We start from the raw sequence: 23,285 nt of genomic DNA, 5'->3' as shown, positions 1-23,285 counted from the left end.
AGATATTCAGAAAGTTATAGATCTTTTACATCACTAGCTGGGACCCAAGAATTAAACTTATCTGGATACCCTTTCCACTTAACAAAATACTCTAAGTGATTTTTCACTCTTCGTTTTTTCAAGATATGCTCTATTTGATAAACATCATCGTCTTTTTGAACACCTTGAAGTTCTTCTTCATAAAACACACCCCCTAAGACTTCTCCTTGTAGGTCTTTTAGACGATAAACTGGTGGTCGCCTTGGGAGCCTTTCCGATATGATAAATATCTCAGTAGTCCAGTTTGGTAAATAACCTTTGTCAAAGATCTTCTTAGCTTTACTGATTCTGACTTGATCGCCAACTCCAAATTTGTAGCGAATAGGTTCTGTAACGGTTTTCCATACAACGTGTGCCAAACCACCGATTCATTCTTCCTGTTGACCTCCACGGGTTTCATTCGAATACTGCGGTGAAAGCTATTGTTGTAAGATTCGAGAAGGTCTGGAAGTACGTCAATGTATCTCCAAGTGTTTTTGAAGGTAAAGTATTTCCACATTTTAGTCTTTAATGTACGGTTCCAGCGCTCTATCACCGATGCTTTTTTATCACTATGAGTGACGAAAAAGTGTACATTATTTTTCTTGAAATAGTTTTGGACAAGACGATTAAGAAACTCTGTTCCCTTGTCGGTCTGAAACTTCTGAGGAATCCTCCCAGACTTGAAGATTTTTATTAGACCATCCAGTATGTCTTTCCCCGATTTGGTCTTTAGAGGAATAGCCCAGGCGTACTTGCTAAATATATCGATGCATGTCAGCAGGTACTTGTATCCATCGTTGTATTTACTTAGAGAACTCAAGTCCACTAAATCAGCTTGGAATTGGGAGTCTATTCCAGATACGATCACTCTATTGGTAGGAAATCTTCGACGAGCAGGCTGATGTAACGTGTACACTTCTTGTCTCTTTAGCCAGTCTCTGATTTGCTTACGATTGATCTTTTTGTATCCCTTTTCTCTTGCGGCACGGAAAACAGCATCCACCCCCGAAAAACTTCCCGCGCTTCGAAGATCGTAGTAGATCTGGTTGAGGACTTTGTCCATCGCAAAACTCTGAGTTTTTGACTACAATCGTCCCTCCACAGCACGCTAAGATGCAGCGTATGCGATTAAATAACCGTTCAATACCGATTTGATAGGATGGTGGAAAACAACCCATGTCTTTACCCCTTGGAGTCAGACAAAAAATGATTCTCGATACGAAAACTGTAACATTTATTTAATTCTTCATAGCATTTACAAACTCACTGAATAGTTCTGAAGATAGTTCACGAGTATTCTGTTTGACATCACACATGTCATTTACAAAGTTCACAATCGGTCTGTTATATCTATCGGGAAATGACATATCACTTGCTATCATCATTGCTACACTAGAGTTCATGCTTGGTAGGTTGGAAACAAAGGCTTCCCATTCTGAGGACATAGACACATCCACCAGCTTGACAAGATCTGCACACACATCTTGCATCATGTTTAAATCGATCACATTTTTAACATCGTCAAAGTAAAAAGTCCACAAATTATGATCACTGGTCATCAAACATATATGATGGCGCTGACTTGGCCAATCGTTTTCGCATCCTTCACACTCTTTTGTCAGCTTCTTCATCATTTCTCTCCGGCAGAGTTCGACATAAAAGAACTCAATGACGTATCGAATCTTGGCTCTGGCAACCATCTCCACTTCATCACTGACAATCACAACCACGGCATTGTCGACACAAGAGATACTTTGAGCTATCGTACTGGACATCTTGATGTCGATATTCACCATCAACTTGTTCGTGGATATTCCAAAGTGGACAGCGATAAGAGTCTCGTACCCAGCAAAAGATCAGAGGAATAATCGTAAACAGCATGAGCAGCCACCACATGAGAAATGATTGTTGTAGTCTAGTGCTGGGGTTCTTATATATTTCTAAACAATTGCTGATGTTATCGGAGAACGCCATTTAATATATGCCTACGATCTTGACGGTGCCTTTGACTTTCTTCTGTAAATCAGGACGTGAGGAGATTGGGTCGCTCCGCAACCATGATTCGAGTCCAATTTTTGTGGTATAGGATAATCTAAATGGTGACATGTTCGCCATAATTTTATCATTTACTACTTTAAGGATCACATTCTTTAGGGCCAAGTCAAAATTGACTTCTATCTTTTCATCTTCCGTTAGCATCGGACACTCGCTGTTACTAGTTTTATCTTTACAGCCACAACACTGATTTTCATCAATTTGGTGGAGCTGTTTACACACTTCAGATGCGTAAATCAAAATAAGTTGCTTTTCGGCAAATGTGAAGGGGTCCATGATTTCGAGCAAATGATCGAGAGCTTGAATGGATCACGCTCTTTATATCTAATACCGCTCATAATTTAGCGCGCACAGTGTTTTGGGGAGTGTGGAGCTCTTTTCAATAATCGATTAATGAAGAAACACTTTTGTTTGAGATTTCAAAGAATTTTATTATAATATTTGACTATTAGAGTACACGGCATGATAGTTAATAGTTTAAATGTTCAAAGTTCTCAAATTCTCTGAATGTCATGCAATGGGTTGGGCATTTTTATCCGTACACTTTTTGTGGAGGAAAAATGCCTTGCGGATGTCTTTTTCGGGGCTAGTGAAAGTTTCTCCAGTCTTGAGAATCCTGTATTGGTAGCTGGGGCTTGAAAACATGGAAAAATTGCATGTCGCGAGAAGCAGTTTTCTCACAGTACGCCCACCATTGGCTTCAGGGATATAGCAAATTCTTGATTTGGAGTTTTGGAAAAAATCATCCCAAGATATGATATTGGAGTGATTGGTGAACCAAGGGTTGACGATTTGTGATGTCAAGTCACTAGCAAGCTCTTGGAGGTAGATTTTCTTGTCAGATACTGAAAAGGCATGGCTTTTGACTTGGTTTATTTCCTCCATCAGTTGAATCATTTTTTCACTGTCGTTATTATTGTAAAGTTCGTTGAGGTAGTTTCTCAGGACTGGTCTTAGGCACTCGGGATCTTCTGAACCATGTTCATACTTCATAAAAACATCAAAAGCTTCTAAAAATATTGGCAAGGGAAGTCTGAATTGCATACGACGCAGGGCTTCCTGAAAGGTCGTTAGCCAAAAGAACTTATCTGCTTTCCAGTTTATCAATTCGTAAAAATTTGGCTTTCGTCCTTGGACTCTTTCTATGTCCGTCAACCTGACTTTGTTGCCAAGGTCTTCACAGCATTGATAGAATAAAAATCTGAAAAATGTCTTTAGGTCCCCCATAACCTCAGTTTCAACTCTCTGGTCTTTTTCATCAATGCTTAAGTTTCTCATTTGTTTCACGAGATTTGCTATTGCTTTTTGTCCTGTTCTGCGTTTGAACAGTACAGGTTTGAGAACACGACCACTTCTCAACTTCATGGTTTAGGTCTCTTGATCGGTAACTACGTGATATCGTAAAGGCAAGGAGGAGAGGAAGAATGATAAAGATTGCTCCTTTCAACATATGATTACTTGCGGTTCAGGCGCAATGCTAATAAATTGTAACGTCATACATTTCCACCTGTTCGAGCGGACCAATAGGAATCTATTTCAGTTCAGGCGCAATGCAAATGAGTTCAGGCGCAATCCTGACGTCATTTCCGACTTATCAAATGGACCAATCAGGAGCGCGAACGGTTCAGGCGCATTTCAGGCGCATTTCAGGCGCAAAAACCGGGCTCGAACGGTGCTGAATATACTACTCGCTTGATTTCAACTCATTAACTAAATGAAAGTGGAGAGGAGAAATACCTACCACACTCTCCATGTCGATCAGTGTTATTGCTTTCCCTAACATCATTTTGTAAAATGGTCTAATGAAAAAAGCTGAAAGAAAATAGACAAACAAACATTGTATAAATAATATTAGATTGTGGCCTCTATTGAAATATATCCTTCCTCTTAAAAGAGTGCTTTTGAGAGAAAATATATAATGAAGGAAATGGAAAAAAAATACGGACCAGCCCTTCCCCCAAACCCACCGTTACCCATGTATACCTTATTGATGGTTTTCACGTCGGCCATGTTGGAGGACTTCAACAAAAGAATTGTCAATGAATTATTTTGTTATATACTCCAACATAGCCGTTGTGTCTTTTGTTATTTAATTCTCTTGGGAATGGTTGAAAACCATCAATTCCTATGTCTATCCTCACCCTTCTATGCACACCCTTTAACACACACACACACACTATACTCTGTCATTTTCTTACCATCCAAAAGTTTGCCATGATATACCGCCATTCCCGCGACTCTTCCAATAAACTTAAAGTAGTTCAAATGATCTTCGTTACAAAGACCAGAGTTGGGATTGATTTGAAGCGTGTAGTTGTCACTGGAAAAGAACGAAAATCAACATGTCAAATTGAGGCATCGCGTTAAGGTGGCAAGTGTAAAATCTGTCTATCCATCTTTGAACCTTTGGAAGATTCTCGAAGTGGTCGCTAGGAGAGTTTTTGTATTGGGCCTCTACGCAGTTGTAGAAATGCGTTGTACTACACGGAGCTGTTTTGAGGGACAGAAAGGAAATAAACTGGAAAATTTATAGCACATTTAAGGTTTCCTATCACTTTTCGCGTTCAGCAAACGAAAACGACACCATGTAAATATCTTAAAAAAGTCTCATTCTCTAAAACAGCCCCATTATGCAACGCGTTCTGCAAACCAGATAAGCTAATACAGTAAGTGATTATTGTGTAGGTGGTTTACCTTGCTGAATATTCAAATAGCCCATAATAAGGGTTAAAGACTTCTTTAGACAGCAAATAGAACCACTCTCTGCAAAAAAAGCAAAGCAAAAATTAAAGAAGACATGTGGAAAATCCAGATTCCACTAATTCAGAATGCAGTTTTTGTCAGTCCGTAAATGTATCCTAGGTTGCTATCAATGGACGTCATTTCCGGTCTCTCTGGAATCTTTAGCAACCGATTGGCAAGTTTTCAATATATTACTCTCTGGTACACCTTCTCTCTCTCTACTTCTGCTGATCTGTCGGCCTTTATCCAACTCACCATTCAAACAAACAAAACAAAACTGTTAAACTGCCAACAATTGTCTGACAAAGGACTGGCTGTCGGCCTACAGGCCAATGGGTGGTGCTATTCTACACTCTTAGCCTATTGATACCAAGCAATATCCTTCCCACCTACATGTTGAAAGGGCCGTACGACTTACCTCTGTACCCCTCCATAGTCCAGCCCTGTCTCACCATCAAACACAACCCACAGCCTACTCTTCAATATATCAGCATTACGAATACTTAGAAAGACGGCACGGAATGAATCCTCCAAGAGATTGTTGCGTCTGATGTGGATTTCATACTTGTTGGGAACATTACTCTGTTAAATAACAATTAAAAACAAGTCAGTTGTCTTACACAGCTAACTGATGTTCAAATGATAAAGTACCAAGACAATAAAATAATATTGGTATATTGGAAGCTCAAGGTACACACTTCCTCCCCCCCCCCCCCCCCCCCACCCCCACCCCTCCCCGCTCTATCAGTGCGCCATTTTAAGGTATTTACAGATGTACAGTAAATAAAATAAAACTAAATCAATTTTGTTTATAGACAATGACACTTGATAGTGATGCAACCTATCTTAACAGCTCTAGTTGATTAGAACCACCATTAAGGTAATCATCTAATCCATGTTAAGGTCTAACCATTTGCAGATGTAATTACAAATTGCTCAGTTATTTTAAGATCATGAGTGTTGGTCCAGCCAAGGCCAGGCTTAGAGCAGGACCTCTCTCTTGTTTTGCTGGCAGCACATCTAATTTACTACACTTGCTTCATCAAAGATAGAAGTATTACTTACAGGTCTCTTGAGTTTGGATCTAAAATAGTCACATTTCCTCTTGAAGTCCCTGGAATATGGTATGACCTGTTCAACAAAAATAACTGTATTTATTATCCATAAATGTCATCATCCATGATGGGTGTGGGCAAAGTATAGTAAACACACCTCACCAAAGATGGATTCTCAAACTTGGTAGTGTATGTCAGTAGTTGCTATTTTGGTTCTCTCATGCTTGGAAGGTTTGGTGTGAGCTGCTAGTGGATGCCCTCTCACCAATGTGACCCTGGTTCGATTCCCAGGCAGTGTAATATGCGAGTAGAGTTAGAGCGGGAATACCATAAGCGAAAACGCTAACCCATCCAATAGCTCTAAGTTTACATTGTGACAGATTATGTAACCATGTTTGTCTTACCTGAGTCTTGGATTTTTTGATTTGCTGTCTGGGGTCTTCCCACTGAGTTGATCTTGTTGCTAAAAATAATCATGCCTTGTAAGTACAAGTTATGACTATCGAAATTCTTCAAACATTGTTATAATATTAGAAAAGTGGTGTGCTTTAAGAGCAGATTTCAATTAATTGACTGTGAAAACTCCAAGGTACAGGTGTGCCATGCAGTGACCATGATTGTGCAATGCCTGAGCATTCTGATTGGATGAGCAGAGATTTTGTGAACTGTGATTGGTTCAAAGGATGTCCTTTTGCATTCTGTACCATGATGCCATGCCATATCATAGTCAACTGAAATCCACTCTATGTACGACAAAAACCACTAAAGGTGTAAGGCCTTGTGCTTAATGCTTACTATGGTCAATGTAGAAGACTCTTCCATCAGAATGAAGCCTTTCTTCCCATCCATCCTAACAAGAAAAAAATTATTTTTTTAATAATTGTACTTGAAGACTGGACAAAATGTTCGCCTATATTACCTCGTTTTAAATATGTCTTCTTTTTTATTTTTTATTTTAATAATTTGAAAAGAATAAATTTGACGTCAAATGCAGAATATAAGGCATTATTGGATTTATCAAAAGGGTCTAAAGTATAACACACTTTGAAATGACTTTATTAGTCTAATACTTACTGGGAGTGGCCCTAGGTCTTGATTGGACAGTCCAGAACTTGGTGGGGACGAGCTGAGGGGTGCTGAAGGACTTGCTCCTGAAGAAAGTCGTGGGTCATGCTGAGAGTAGATAAAAAAACAGACAGTCCTGTAATTAGATATGTTACATTTATTGGTTGATCAGGATTTGCTGGCAATACTAACCCAGGATGTAGTTTGGGTGTTGTGATCGATGAAAAACATTCTGCCATTTGGAGCTCTCTGCATGGCCCATCCAGGTGGTAGGGGTTCAAGTAATGGATTTGAAACATTCTGCTGCAATGGACAAGAACACAGCTGAAATACATATGTTAACAGCCACTACTGTCTAGCATACACACCTAAATACAGGCAGTACTGCCAGTAACTAGTATTATAAAGCTTAGACAGTACATGTACATGCATGCTCTGATTGGTAGAGAACTGTGCTGTATTGCTGAAATGGATAGAGCATGGTTGCTAATGCCAACCATGTGCACAGCCAACTCGCACTTCATACTTTATTACAGATCAAAGCATAGAAAAAGCTGTTTTACTTGTTGATTACTAACTTGATCACTGGTATCATTGGCATCATTAGTTTCTGTATCTGTCTCTTCTGAGACAGTAGGCTGAGTTGTAAAACCAGTCTGTAAGTAAAGTACAATCAAAATATCAAAAGCAGGACTGACCCTATCTATAACATCCCTGAATGACACGCTAACTTTAACTTCCTACACTCACACCCTAAGGGTCATCACACAACTCTGTCATGAAGCATTGTATGATGACTAATAAAGATAACAGTTGATTGGGTCCTGAGCAGATGACCTTAGAGTTGCCACACAACTCTGAAGCACTGCATGACATCCCTAAGGATGTCTGTGTAATGTGTGTTTAAGCTAACCTGTGATGTTGGTTCTGGTGAATCAGCAGGGTCAACTTCTTCCACACTAAGGTGCCGCCGGATCCTAAACTGCCTTGCTCTGCCATTTTCAGCTTGTTGTAGTGCTTGCTGATGGCTTGCTTCACTGTTAAGACAGACAGGAACAAATTGTCAGCATGCATGATTTTATAAAGAAGGATAATGTTTCTGAAGTTAAGCATTAAGAAAATATTTTTACTAACTAAAGGAAAATCAAACTTCAATTTCATTCAACCCTGAAAGAAAGTCAAAGCAACTCACAGATTGAACCTTGAAACAGCCATGGGCTGATCAAAGTCAGGGCACGGCTAACTCACAGATAGAACCCTGAAACAACCTCTGGGCTGATCTAAGTCAGGGCATGGCTAACTCATAGACAGAACCCTGAAACAACCTGTGGGCTGATCTAAGTCAGGGCATGGCTAACTTACAGGATGAACCCTGAAACAACCTCTGAGCTGATCTAAGTCAGGGCATGGCTGAACTACAGATTGAAATGAACTTAGCAAGTTCTTTTACAAACTCTACTACTGTACATCATTTTTTCTTAACTGTAAAACATTTGAAAAGCCATTGATCTGACAACATAGTATAGACACAGGCAAGCTTCCCAAGTAAGTGAATATTACTGAATATTGAAGTGTTATTATGGATGTAGTACCACATACCTTCTTGGCCTGACCCAAGATGTTGATCTGGTAGTATGATCAATGTAGAATGTACGTCCATTAGCGTCTTGTCTTTCCTCCCAGCCTGCTGGTAATGACGGCTCCTCAACAGCTGGTAACGACTAATACAAAACATAAGATTTCATTATACAGTACATGTACATATATATCAATCATTTTCATGTTCCTTCTGGCTTGACGAAGAAAAGACAACTTCTGGTTTAATCTACTGTAAGTCAGGGCAAGCTAACTTGCACATATAATTTTTAGCTTTTTGGAAAACCATTGAATCAAGGGAGAAACATAACAAACTTTACCAACATGATATTTTGAGGATTGAACCTGAGACCCCAGAGGTGATAGGCAAGTGCACAACAACAATACTATCCAAGATACTGGATCTAGCTGGTAGATAGCTATTATGCATTTTACACAGAATGCAAGGATATCTTGGTAGAGTAAAGGTAGTGATTAGGTGAGGTGGATCCAGGAATTGGTAATGGGGGGGGGGGGGTGTGGGGGGTTGAAGAAATGCATAGAATCATTATTAATCACAAATGTTTTTTTTGCTTCAAAATAATGCCTCTGATCATTATCACATCTTGAACAGACATTTAAGGTATGTAATATCGCTTACCTCCGATATTGTTTCCATTGGAGGAGGAGCCTCTGGTGGTTCTAGTATGTCCATAGGCTCCTGTGGTGGTGGTTGCTCTGGGTACATGACACACAACCATGAAATAACAATATTAAACATATCAAGAAAATATATATTCAATGATATGCAGCGATGGATCCTAAAGGAATTCAAGGGGGTGGCTGGTACAAAGTACAGTACAAAGTCGTAATACATTGACCTTCTTAGAGTTGACCTTATTATTTATTGTTATCAGTTTCAAACTCAAAATGGGGGAGGTTAATTAGCCACCCATTCCATCCCCCTGGGTCTGCCCTTGATACCTTAAATAAAAAAAATGGGATGCAAGGGTAAATATGTACTTTATTTTATGGACTTTCCAGGTAGTACTAGATGAGGGCTAGTAGATGGGGGTGCTCTCCATATTAGCTATGAGATACAGTATGGATATGAAGAATCAAAAGATGGAAATAAATATAGAGTTTTTATATGGACTCACCTATTTCATGTATAGAATCAGCTGCATTTTGTAAAGGACCCTGTTTATAGTACATCTTGAAGAATAATCTGCCCCTCACTCTTGACCTATTACTAAACAGTTAGACAGAAGACAAAAGTGTATGGTGAATCCATGGTGATATCATAGCTATTGTTGGGACTGACGACATCTTTTATTATAACAATGTTACAATTCAACTTTTAATTCCTCTTCACTGCTTTAAAAAACATGTTGGAATGTGATACAAAATATTCCAAAGTGGGTGGCATGGGGGCCTTTACAAAAACTCAACCAGGATAGGAATTATTACATTTAAATCTCTGTCATGGTATTTTTACTTATCTTTCACTCCATACTGCAGGTGATGTGGGCCCTAACAGCCATAATCTCCCCCCCCCCCCCCCTACCCAGTCGGTATGGAATTCCTTGTATACATCAACTCGTCAAGTATAATAATAATTATCATAATAATCACCTTCTTGGTTTGAGTCTCATATCTGTTTCCAAGATATCCACATTAGGTCCCTCTGTCTGGTTAGAATGTAAGAGTAGAATAAATAATGTTAGGTATAGTTTGTTAATGTTCTAGAAACAATAGAATGACAAAAGAAGACAAGACAATACTGTACATACATCAATATAAAACAATACACTACTATATAATAATATATGCATTGTATTCATCTAGAACATGAACTTGTAAGCTACTGTAATGTCTAATGTTAGTGCTAAAAGTTCAATTGGTTTCAAACTATTAGTACAGTTGCAGGTATGTACCCAGTTGTAATACAGATGTTACCCAACTGTGGTTACATTCAAAAGCTTTATTAATACTTACTGGAAGATTGCTGAGTGGGACTAACACTTCACCCAAAAAGTCATCTCTTGTCTGCAATAAAGCAAAACGTTAAAGGCATGGTTCTACCTTTTAGACCATGTGTCATTCTCTTGGGTATAAGATTATTTGTTTGAGTTATATCAATGTCTATTTGTCTTCTTGTGCTCAACCATGAATCAAAAAAAATGAGACTCTAGGTAATGAAACATGGTCTGAAATGAAAAAGGTCAATCATTTTTGGCACATAGAATAACTTGGACAGAAGAATACTGTAAATAGGCACTTTGTATAATATACTGTAAATATATAAAGAAGTATATTACCACTCTATTTTCATCATAAACTTGAATAAGGAGCTTGTTATCAATAGGGTTTACCTGGAAATTACAATTATAATAAAGGATTATTAACTCATAGAAATTAATCAATTATCTTAATACATGTATATTAATCATCAAAGCATCAATACTATAGCATGGATTTATTTACTGTCGCATTCTTACTCGAAAATAAAAGTCTTCATTCCAAACTGGGTTGAGAGTCTGAAAAACAGCAGAAAAAAAATTATATATTACATACATTACCTATTAAGTATCATACATGTACTTATTATATGCATGATTTGTGGGTGCAAAGTATTCATTTAAGCTACCAGTTAAAGGGAAATATATAACAGATTATATATGTACATGTATATAGCTAAATACATGTATATACAAGTATCAAAAGTACTGTATATCAAAAATTATGGGATATCATCCCTCATATTGTTTTCAAGTTGTCTACTACTAGGGCTTTCTGAAAAAAATATCAGGGATGATATCTCATAATTTTTGACATACTTTTGATATATTCGCATAATATGTACATAAAAGGGTCAAAGTTTATGCATATGGCTGTATAGTTACATATATATATATATATATATATATATATATTGTTGATTGGAGATCTGAAATCTGATACACAAATGAAATGAAGGGTTTTAACTGTGAATAAACCTGAAGCGAGATGACATTTTACCCCTGACTTACCATAATAGTTCTTAAAATTCTTTCATATTAAAATCTTTCATTCCTTAGAGAATACAGGAACAATAGTCATAGTTAAAGAACAAAAGCAGTGTGAAAAGGATTATGGTCTAGAGACAGGGGTAAAACGTCATCTCACTTCAGGCTTATTGTTTTGTGATTTCAAATACAAGTTTACAACAAGTCATCTTAATACGTACAGTCTGTCAACTTTGAGCAATGACCTACACTAGCGAATTGCCTGGCTAAGTGAATTTTTAATTTTTAATGAGAATATACTCAGTCCCCACAATTCCACTTGGTGTCAGATTTCCGATTTCAGATCTCTGACCAACAACGATGTTTGAAATAGGTGTATAAGTAACAGTTGATTGAGGTCCAGAAATAACATTCTTTAAAGTTGACACCTCATCATGGTCAGTGTTTATCATCAATTGGAGCAGATAATGAGATTCAAAAATATTCACTGAAGCCCAGCATTATAAATGGTAAAGATATTGCACCATAACAATGAAGTATTTGGGAAATGACAAGAGTATAAACAGGACAAAATAATGGCTGATCATTCGCTGCTCATGGTAACCATCCAAATTAGCTTTAGTTCTGTCATAAAATGTTTTTGGTTCAACGTTACTGGTTAAGATGACCAGTAAGGCAAAGATTTGGCTGACCAAGCTCCAATTCTGACCGGTTTCTCTAATGACCAGCCGTTATATTCTATGCTCTGCATAAATATTAAAGTATTCTCCCTTTTACTTTTATATCTGACCAGCTGTAAAGAATATTATGAAGTGCAAATAATATCCACATAATACCCTTGCATAAATTACTAAACATTTTTTAGACTAAATATTTTTGAGATTGCAGTACAATTAGTATATGTAATAGGACTCCATGCTGTCCAATTAAGAAATAATTGGACGAGGAAAATTCAGAGGACTTCCAAAATTGGATGAGGCCATAGGCCGAGTCCAATTTGGCAGTCAGAGGAATTTTTCGAGTCTAATTATTTCTTGATTGGGGAGCATGAAATCCCATTACCTATTGATTATATAGCTGCCTAATTAATCCCATATCAACAAGACCTGTCCAATTAAGAAAATAATTGGACAGTTACCTACATGTATATGGGATTAATGAGAAGCTGTACAATTATTTTCTTAATTGGACAGGTCTTATTGATATGGGATTAATTAGGCAGCTATATAATTAATAGGTAAAGGGATTTCATGCTCCCCAATCAAGAAGTAATTAGACTCGAAAACTTCCTCTCACTGCCAAATTGGACTCGGCCTACGGCCTCATCCAATTTTAGCATGGAGTCCTATTACATATACTAATTGGACAGTTACCTATATGGGATTAATGAGAAGCTGTATAATTTAGCCATTCTATTAAAGCTTATTTATACTGAAATTCTTAAACTTACTTTCTTTTTGGTTTCTGTTGATACAACAGCAATACTTCCATGATAAACATCTCCTCTATACAGATGTATTTTACAATATGGATCACTATAAGATATTAGATTATATTAGATTTGAAGTAAGGCTGGGAATATTAATTATTTCAATGAACTGGGTGAACAATGTCCAGTTTTAAATCATTGTCGGAGACATTTATTTAAGGTCCCAACAACAACAACAACAACAACAACAATAACAATGACTTATGGGATTCAACAGTGGCATTTCCACAGAGCAGCTCTTCTGTATCCACTGAAATTCCAATTGGAATTTAGAAAATGATTTTTGCAGAGGGAGGAAAAACAGTGAACCCAGAGAAAACCCTCGGAGCACTAGAGATAACCAACTCACATACACCTGTACAACACTGAGCTCGGCATGGATTGAACCCAGATCACGTTGGTGAGAGGTAAGCACTCTCATTGCTATGCCACCCCATGCCCAAAATTACTACTTCAAACTATAATATGTTAACATAGTATATTTTCAAACAAGATGAAACAGAGCTGGCCTGGAGCTGATTTATTGTTATTATGTACAATACTTTAAACTACATAGTATCATACTTTGTTGTTGCTAGGTCATTATATATATGTCCAAGCAATAAGAGCTCAGAAATACCCCAAAAAAGGCATAAAAAATAAACATGCTAAAGTTCAAAGATCATTATAATGACGATATAATAATACTGTATATATTAGCTTCCTGTAAGTTATGTAACATCTAGTTAATGTATTAAAATCATTCAAAATCTTAGTAGACATTATCAACATAATATTGCAGACTTGTCTAAATACACAAGTATGTCAAATTCAGAGTATTGATATTTTACAGTTTTAAAAAATTAAAAAATATGTCAAAAATCAACAAAAGCTATGCGTAGAATTTAGAGTATAAATATATCAATGATATCATCGGTGAACTGTTTACAAAATAATAATTAATACAAACTATTGAACTTTATTATAGTGTAAAAATCGAAGTAACAATAATAGGATTATTTGAATCTTTAGCATTCGAAGTAAAATTTATATCATTTTAATTCAAAAAATATGAAATTATGTGAAAGTACGCAGTTTTGTAACAAACTCTCAACTCGACGTGTGTATAGTTTCGTGACGTTATATTTGGAATCATAATTAGTAGCATCAATAAATACGCAGAACATTTCCTTACCTTAAACCAAATATATCTTTTTTAGCCAAACCAGTGGCTCTAAGTATTTCAACTTGTAGTATTTTTAAATTATCTCTTCCAGAAAACTAGAAAAATGTTAAGAACATGAGAGAAGACTGTTAAGCTTAACTTGTGTTGGCTAAACCGCCTTGAATACTAGAAAATTGTGAGTATTTTCTAGTCATATGCATAGAATAGCTTACCAAATCTTCCCTAAGGCCGTGTACGACAGGCATATTGCACAGGTTGTTACAGCAGGATGGTTTAATGGATGTCAAATGTTCTCTTATTCCATATAGTAATGGCCGCCATGTTTACACCCGTCTTTGAAACTAGACCCAGGACACCACGACCACCTTACCCAGGGGGCTGTTCGATACAACATCAGTTAATTTTCGTTCATCATTTATTTCTTCCTTCTTTCGTTCTTTTTCATTCTTTTTCGTTCTTTTTCGTTCCTTTTCGTTGTTTTTCGCTGTTTTTGTTCTTTTTCGTACTTTTTCGTACTTTTTCGCTCTTTTCCCTCATTCTTTTTCGTCGTTTTTTGTCTGTCCGGTAGCGTTGTCATTTCACCCCGTTGCCCTTATCCCTCTCTTTCTTCCTTCCATCCATCCATCCCTTCTTCCTCCCTTTCTCTCTTATGTTTTTTCATTCCAAATTGTCATTCACTTTTATTTATTAACCGTCCTATTTCATTTCCAAGCACAAAAGGGAGAAGCACGAAAAAATAAAAAAATATTTAAAAAACTAATCAAGCTTAACCCGACTTGACCGTTACCGTGTAGTTTTCACTAACTACGAGCATGGCAGAGTGCAAGGGATTGACTGTAGATACGGTCGAGGGGCCGACTAGTCTCTCCCCTGATGCCTTCTGGATTGAACATTATCCTGCGTAAATTCCTCACCAAAAGGTCCGAAATCCATACGACGCCGGACAGCTTCTATGTATGTATCGAAAGTATGGCACAGTGGAATTACTTTGGAATAAATCATTAAAAATTTTCTGTGCGGTCGTAGCTATAGGTTTGAATCCCGGAGAGCGCATTGAGTAATAAGCGCGCAAAGCATGCAGATTTTCCTCCATCATTTCGTCAACAAGTACACGTTGCGAATCGACCTCAAAGGTGTGTACAACCAATGTTGTCAGGCCCTAAAAATTAATTGAAATAAAGATCAAGAATTTAAAACTACTTTTAAGTCAACTTTTATTTAAAAGGCATCAGGGTACCCCAAAATTGCCATGAACGATTGATTTTTAGGTTTTTACATTTTCCGAGAGAATAAACAATAAGGTATCATTTTACAAAACTAAATTTCCAATAGCGTTTTTAATAGCGAGTAATAAACGAAAAACGACTTTTTAGCTATAATAGCTTTCTTTATTGCCGACCTCACATCTATCAGCCACTGTTGTAGACTTGTTGTGATCTTGGGCGGTTTTGGACCTTTCCCTGCTGCTTGCTTGCTCTAGTTACATGGTCAGTCACTCCTTCGATCCCAAATACGTAGTCTATGTTATATTAGCGCACAGAAGTCATTTATAGATGAATATCTTGATTCTATTCATCGACACAGTGATATTTTTATTGACCTTGTTCAAAGCCATGTTTGTCTTGTCGTGGAGACGTGAATAAGCACTTGCGATTGTACTTTGATTCTCCAACATCTTTTTTTTTATAATAATATCAAATTATATGTGACCAAGTAAACAACACGTACGAGTTTCGTCTTTACTATAACTCAGTTTATTACCACAACGAAACGGCGAGAACTACGAAAGGTAATCAATAGAAAAATTGATTAATTACACATCTACGATGTTGTTTTTCAAATGACTATATATAAGTATTTCTGTAATCTTACACTAAATACACTGCAACTAGGATTAGCTTAGACTGGTGTTTGACCATCCTAAATTACCTATTACAAACATAGCGACTTCGGCTATCTGGCAACTTACGATATAACTTATAAGACATTACTATTGAAGTAATTTTATATTTGAAACAACAACTAAACAATCTTGAAAACGGTTGCTTAAGGCAAACCTGAGATCAATTTTTTTCTTACAATCTCTAGTTTTGCGTAAAGGAAACAGACTTCTATGCTTAAGTAATATATAATAACAATGTTTTACTTACCAGTTTCGATTATTTCTAGTCTTTTAACTAACTTAATTAACACAACTTTTCTTGACTCTCTTTGAATGAACGTTGAACACAACTGAACTGACAAAGTAAATAACTAACGATGAAAACTTCGTCATACTTTTGTTTTAAATTAACGACAAAAAAAAACACATCATACTTTTTGTATTTTCATGCGCGCTCTAAATTTCTAATGATGAGTGCGCGCGCTAAAAACGTTATGAAAACAACTGAAAATATTCAACTTGCCACACTCACCCCCACTTTTAAGAAATTGTCGTCCTCGACAATTCTAAACTATAAATAACATAAATTAAACATAAGTAATAGTCGAAACTTCGACCAAGTTCATCGTTGGCTGTCTACTTCTTTGCTTTTCCTCCAGTCGCTTGGACCTTCTAAAAGGTTGCACTGCTGACCAATCCTGTTTAGACGCTCTTACTCTTGGATCATCTAAATAACCCTCGCTTGTTGTCTTTGGTTTGGTTGGTTGTCTAGGCACACAGTAAAATACGTCCTCCTCCTCTTCGTCGTCATCATCTGACATTACTGACGAGTCAGCTGGTCTCTTTCCTGGTCCTGATGGTTCTCTGAGAGTAGACTGCTGCTCAAACATAGGGCGACACAATCTGAACGAGCTACGATGAAGTACGAGGGAAAATAATGAACACTTACACACTGACATGAGCTGGGACTCTCGCACAAGATAGAAATGGAAGTACGGAGAGCATGATAGAACGTTACACAGAGCACAGTCTTAAGTTTTATCGGGAAGTTCAAGTGGAGGCTAAAGAGAGCGAAGATGATAAACTGGAATTGGTTGTCAGGTCTTCGCGGGAAGCCAGAGGAACATAGATTTAACTTACAGACAATTGTGTTTTTCTGGACATTTCTCTGAACTTTGTAGTTTTGGTATTATCTATTGGAAGCCTTGTATTTGTAAAAGTTTTGCATTTATGTTTGTTGCCGTGGACGACAACACAATTTGTTGGGAGGTGTGTAACCAAGTTGAAAACTGGTTGATAACATACTGGTTGAAGATTTAGTCGAGTTTGTTGCGTTACGTTTGTACTAGCCATATTTGGAATGATGATGTAAGTGATCACGCAACAGTATCCGTAATTTGAAAAATAAATCAGTTCTGCTCCAGATTTTGTGCTGTTTAGTTGTGTTTTTGTTTAGTCCAAGTTTTAGTTTTAGTTTCACTTCTTTTCCTGCGGCCTATCTTGGAAAAGACCTGCAATGAGTTTCATCGTCTTTGCCGTTCAACATCCACTTGGTCACATATAATTATAGTTTTATTCTTTTTTTTCTTTTACAATAGTGACAGGTGAAGTAGTAGCATCTCACTTATGAATCGAGATGTTAGTATAATAGCTTTTGTATATTGAAAAGAGTTTTTCATATTCTCCTGATGATCCGCGGTGATGGTTTTTATGACTTAGTTTACAAGTACATGACCATAAATATTAACGTTTCATCGCAAAACTCACTTTATTCAAGATAAGCCGGCCGTGAGATAGGCAATAAGGTCTCCTGATAAATTATAATCTTAATGAACAGAGATAAAAATGATCTCAAAGAAATCTTGGTAACGTGTTAAGAGGCCGTGGGTGGTTGAGCTTATTGCATAATATATAGTGCTCCCAAAAAGCAATTTAATATTTATTAAGACAAAGAAAGACAGTTTACACTCCGTTTCACGAGTCATGTTGTGATAAGTGGGTTGTTTCTATACATTCATCTAACTAACTGGGCTTTAAGATAACTACTCTTCCTCGCTAGTCAAGTCACCGCTTCGTTGTCTTCTTCTGCAAGAGAACAGCAACGAGTGAACAGCCTTGGCTATCAATGGCAAGGTAACTAACTTTTTCAGATAGAGTATGGAGTCCCGTCGCGCCCTATGTATAATATATCGTGTAACATGTATCAGACTTAATACCTATGTAGACTCATATAAGCTGATTGTTCAGGTTCATGTCAGGTTTACTAGTATTAGATGTTATAATTGAGACCAGCCCCAGTTATTGTTGGCTGAGTTTCAAGGAAGTGGAATTAAAGTAATGAAGTTTTGGCCTTTTTTCCCCAATCGAAATAAAATAGGTATTACTCATTTGCTTTGATGTACTGCAGTAGGAAAGAAATCAATCCGATGTTCACAAGTTTTGAATGACTTAAAAGTCATTGGCATTCATACTTACTAAACGCCTCATACCGGTATAACTGAGCCATTATTGAAAACTGCTGTGCTGATGCAAAACATAGCATTAATATTATTTAGTAGATAGTCTGCCTGGGGCTTAGTTGAGTCCATTGACGACAATAGGTTATTGAAAGTATACTTTAGCCTAAATAATATCACGTCAGACTCATATTTGCTTTTAGATTAGTTTAAATACAAGAAGTAAGTGTTGAGAGTCTTTTGGTATGAGGAGTTGAAACGTATTGTGATGTAGTTAGTCTGTAGCTCGATGTTGCCCTCTTGGATGTGACGTGGTATAGGAAATCAAGTATTCTTGATACATTGTAAAGAGAGAGAGAGCGGATATCACATCCTATTGGAGGAAGAATGAGGGATTTATACCTTGAAGCTGATGAAATACAGACACGATGTCTGTGTTGATGATAAAATGTTGTTCACCTAGGGAAATGAAAACCTATGCTACATTAGTGCTACCATACATTATCATTTAATCAGTCACCAAGATCGCCATGGTAACTGTCTTTAATAATAACAAATCTCGAAGGTTAATGCTGATATTTTTCATTCTCTCGAAGGAGAGTGTATTTCATCTTCATAGTCATTATTTAAATATGGTTTCTGTGTGTTTTTCTCTTACATGACTTTGTCCTATATCTTTAGATCAAATATTAAAACTGTAAATGAAATTACCAGAGCGCTCCGACCACGACAACCTCAAAAGCACCACAAGAGAATGATCAGTAAAAGATTAATTTTGAAAAGATTGTCGATAGGATAAAGATTAAAACTGATGAAGATAAGGCGACCACAATGCATCATGTACCATCCTCGGTGACGGCAGTTTCTTGACGTCACTGTTGTTGATTTTTTGAAACTCTTAAGGGCGTGGATAGTCTTATTAATCTGCCATGTCAAAAATAAGTACAGTAGTACCTAAGCGAACACCTTTGGGACCTTGTCTAGCGTCCACTCAATAAAAGGTGTTGGCTTAACAGATGTTAGCTGATCTTTCAAATAATTGGCGAAGAAGCGAATTTAAAGTGGGAACTTCAGATCAGATTAGTGATTCAGATGTTATTGCTGTTGTATTGAAGTCGACTGAACACGGTGCGAGTAAACAGTCATCATATAAATTCGAGTCTGGCTGTCGTTTGAAAGTTTCTCGACGATAGAGATTACCAATTGTGCTTGTAGTTTAGTGTCCGCTGAATAGAGGTTCGTTCTACAGCAAATATAGGGAGAAAAGTTTGGGACCCAAGCTAGTGTCTGCATGGAAAGAGGGTGCCCGCTTTATAGAAAGAGAGTGCCCACTTTATAGAGAGGGTGTCCGCCTTAAAGAGGGCGTCCACTTAATAGAGGTACCACTGTACTTTTTTGTTGGAGGTTTTGTCTGGTTTCTTTTTTAGGGGGAGGGGGGGTTATATTTAACCATGCATTATTAATCGGTTAGAGTGCATACTACAATCTATGCACACAAATATATGTATCAAGAGAATATGAACTAAGAGAAGGAATCCTACCTACATAGCCTTGTAACCATTATGTGCACAGTTTGATGCTACTTTTAGCTTGGAGATATTTTGAGCGAAGAACCTGATTGGTTGATTTCTTGAGGGTAGGCGGCTTCTAGTCTTGCAGTGAAAAAAAGCTTGTGTTTTTGTTGCTTTTCGTGTCCAAAAACGAGGCATTAAAGGAAACATGATTATCGCGCGGGCATGGTAACGAGCTAAAAATAGCATCAATAATTCTAAAAATAGCATCAAAGTGTGCACATGGTGGGGCACGGGGGTTCCTTCTCTTAGTTTTATTTTCTCTTGTATGTATATATTCCCTGATCAACCAGAGTAATATTGGATGGTTCATCTTATACACTTTTCTTGACAAGGTGATGCATTATTGATGTCTCAATATACTAGTTCTCATTGAGGTGGAGTCTAAATTTGTTCGTAAGATCATTCTAATTCTAGCTTTATCAGCCGGCTTTATAAGGAGTAAATGGATATTTTTCCCTTTTTGTGGTACGAAGTAATCTGATATATATTGATCACTAAACATCATTACAAAATGACGAAACAGGAGCGCATATATATCGCATATGTGTTTTCAACTGAGGTGTGAAAATGGTCCAAAATCGAATGACTGACTGAGAAAAGAAACTAGTGGTAACGGAAATTTATCAAATCTAATAAAGGGTTCGTGCCGCTCTTTCACAGCAACAGCAACAGCAACAGCAACAGCAACAGCAACAGCAACAGCAACAGCAACAGCAACAGCAACAGCAACAGCAACAGCAACAGCAACAGCAACAGCAACAGCAACAGCAACAGCAACAGCAACAGCAACAGCAACAGCAACAGCAACAGCAACAGCAACAGCAACAGCAACAGCAACAGCAACAGCAACAGCAACAGCAACAGCAACAGCAACAGCAACAGCAACAGCAACAGCAACAGCAACAGCAACAGCAACAGCAACAGCAACAGCAACAGCAACAGCAACAGCAACAGCAACAGCAACAGCAACAGCAACAGCAACAGCAACAGCAACAGCAACAGCAACAGCAACAGCAACAGCAACAGCAACAGCAACAGCAACAGCAACAGCAACAGCAACAGCACAAACAACAACAACAACAGCAACAGCAACAGCAACAGCAACAGCAACAGCAACAGCAACAGCAACAGCAACAGCAACAGCAACAGCAACAGCAACAGCAACAGCAACAGCAACAGCAACAGCAACAGCAACAGCCACGCAACAGCAAACAGCAACAACAGCAACAGCAACAGCAGCAACAGCAACAGCAACAGCAGCAACAGCAACAGCAACAAATTTTACAACAACAATGACTAAAACTATGACAACGCTGACGAACAAAACCTTAGTCGACAGTCCTCGTAAAACAAATTCAGACCAAGGAGTCAATGAGTAATGTTCAATTTGCCTTATTTAGTTGGCTGTGCTGTTTTGCATGGTCAGTACTCAGGTCTTCATCCTCCAAGAAGGTTATTACGTATTTCTCTATCACGCACCGCTTACCATCCTAATAAATAAGACGTACAACATAATTTTTTTAATATAAAAGTCGCCCACTTCACATATTTAAAAGACACCCAGCTAAAAATCTTCGATAAAAACCTACACAGATGTAGTCTTTCTAAAAATTTCTTTTGTATGACTTTTTAAGAAAACGACGACTCCTACTCAAAAATTATGTTGTACGTGTTGTTTTAACTCTTCGAGCGATAGCAGTTCGCCGGAAGATATTTTACACAAAACAAGTTAAACCGATGGTCATAATACCGATAGTTATTGATCTACCCTACGTATTTGATATCTTTATTCATGACATCGTCTCCTGTTCTATCAAACCTCGTTTTATGATCAGAATGAATGTATAGGGAATAATGTGGCAGATTGATAACAAATGATGTCCATCACGGCGTATGGATAATCCGATCAGAGGGAAAAAAATTTTTTTGGATTAAATAGACTAATCAACAAGAGAAGTGAAGAGGATGAATAAAATCAATCGACTGAGTAAATGCTTAAATAAATAATGTAAATAGATTTTTTGGTCAAGAACAAGCAATCAATCAAAGAAATACTCTTAGATGGAATGGATGGATGGAAGGAGGGAGGGAGGGAGGGAGGGAGGGAGGGAGGGATGGAGGGATGGATGAGACGAGATGGATGGAATACAGGCAGGGATATCACAACAGTCTTACCAATTCTTGTGGGTTCAAATAAGATCCTCAAAGACGATGGAACTCACTGTATAATCGGCAATAAATAACAGACTTCCCCCCCGTACTGTCTGATCTCACTTATCATCACACCGGGCTGACTGTTTGTAATATACACACACAACATAACTTGTCTAATATTAACGCGAGCAACCCAATCCTGGTCAGCGTGGCTGCACGGCAGGAATAAACCGTACGTCTTGTCTTGTGGCAGAAAGATATTCTCTTCGGGTTTTTCTGAACTTAATTATGTTTGTCAAAGTACAATATACTTTTACAAAAGCGCCAATTAACCAATATACGAGAAATAAGATGTACTTTCATTAGTGGTTAGCCCATGCAATGATCAAGTAAGTACAATTATCACCTGAATTCGATTCCTGGACTCGGTGTCTTACGTGAAAGTTATTTATTTAGTTCTCTCCTGTGCTTCGAGGGTTTTTATCCGGGTTCTCCTGTCTTCCACTCTCGAAAAACTATCTACTTTCAAACTTCAATCGACGAAGAACTACTTTTCTTAAGAATTACGACTGCTAATTCCCATTAATTAGCATTAGTTTTTAGCTTGTTCTCGTTCATCTCGTGCATGAAGAACAAGTGTGAAATGCTTACTAAGCTACAGGCGTTTGTATAGGGAGCCGTAAATTTAAAAGTATATTTAATGATGAGAATCGAGAGCAAGGGACGAAAATGATGCACTAACTTCTTAACCTAACTCCAGACATTCAGGCGACTTGTAATGCTATAATAGATCCATACAATACAATTAAAGCATACAAATATTTAACCACATGTATGGAAGGGTTCAAGTCTTTTTATTCTGATGATTATGATTCACGCACTTAAAGCTTTCAAAGTCTTCAACTTTATCTGTCCGCGTAATATCTCCGGCAGCCAGTCAAGCTATTAGTGATGACGAAGTGGTATTTATAATAATACCGATCGACAACGAATGGTATATAAGCATGCATTTCATTTGTTTATCACTCCAAGTGTAATGACTGT

The 23,285-nt window shown here is 37.4% G+C and overlaps 1 protein-coding gene across 2 annotated transcripts in view; it reads right to left on the bottom strand.

Annotated features, from left to right (window-relative positions):
- The window catches only part of LOC116297084 (E3 ubiquitin-protein ligase NEDD4), a 42,428-nt gene extending 27,917 nt beyond the window's left edge, over positions 1 to 14,511 (bottom strand). The window contains exons 1-21 of one of the 2 annotated variants that reach the window (XM_031705234.2): positions 14,388 to 14,511; positions 14,185 to 14,270; positions 12,972 to 13,056; positions 11,015 to 11,053; positions 10,835 to 10,888; positions 10,512 to 10,562; positions 10,149 to 10,204; positions 9,674 to 9,765; positions 9,175 to 9,251; positions 8,538 to 8,659; positions 7,852 to 7,975; positions 7,517 to 7,594; positions 7,131 to 7,241; positions 6,948 to 7,046; positions 6,669 to 6,723; positions 6,278 to 6,336; positions 5,884 to 5,949; positions 5,237 to 5,400; positions 4,771 to 4,839; positions 4,275 to 4,396; positions 3,818 to 3,888 (exon numbers count right to left, since the gene is read on the bottom strand). In XM_031705234.2, the coding sequence (XP_031561094.2) occupies positions 3,818 to 3,888; positions 4,275 to 4,396; positions 4,771 to 4,839; positions 5,237 to 5,400; positions 5,884 to 5,949; positions 6,278 to 6,336; positions 6,669 to 6,723; positions 6,948 to 7,046; positions 7,131 to 7,241; positions 7,517 to 7,594; positions 7,852 to 7,975; positions 8,538 to 8,659; positions 9,175 to 9,251; positions 9,674 to 9,765; positions 10,149 to 10,204; positions 10,512 to 10,562; positions 10,835 to 10,888; positions 11,015 to 11,053; positions 12,972 to 13,056; positions 14,185 to 14,270; positions 14,388 to 14,420 (1,713 nt within the window). In that variant the 5' untranslated portion in view covers positions 14,421 to 14,511. The remainder of the gene's footprint in view (positions 1 to 3,817; positions 3,889 to 4,274; positions 4,397 to 4,770; positions 4,840 to 5,236; positions 5,401 to 5,883; positions 5,950 to 6,277; positions 6,337 to 6,668; positions 6,724 to 6,947; positions 7,047 to 7,130; positions 7,242 to 7,516; positions 7,595 to 7,851; positions 7,976 to 8,537; positions 8,660 to 9,174; positions 9,252 to 9,673; positions 9,766 to 10,148; positions 10,205 to 10,511; positions 10,563 to 10,834; positions 10,889 to 11,014; positions 11,054 to 12,971; positions 13,057 to 14,184; positions 14,271 to 14,387) is intronic. The other variant, XM_031705233.2, reaches the window with a different exon arrangement.
- Positions 14,512 to 23,285: the final 8,774 nt, after the last annotated feature.

Source organism: Actinia tenebrosa, unplaced genomic scaffold (genome assembly GCF_029948245.1).
Source record: "Actinia tenebrosa isolate PJP-AT-01 unplaced genomic scaffold, QUT_ActTen_1.0 PGA_scaffold5__44_contigs__length_20552954, whole genome shotgun sequence".
In the NCBI taxonomy this organism is placed as follows: Eukaryota; Metazoa; Cnidaria; class Anthozoa; order Actiniaria; family Actiniidae; genus Actinia; species Actinia tenebrosa.
The sequence above is the reverse complement of the archived record's forward strand: the minus strand, read 5'-3'. Positions and strand labels throughout refer to the sequence as shown.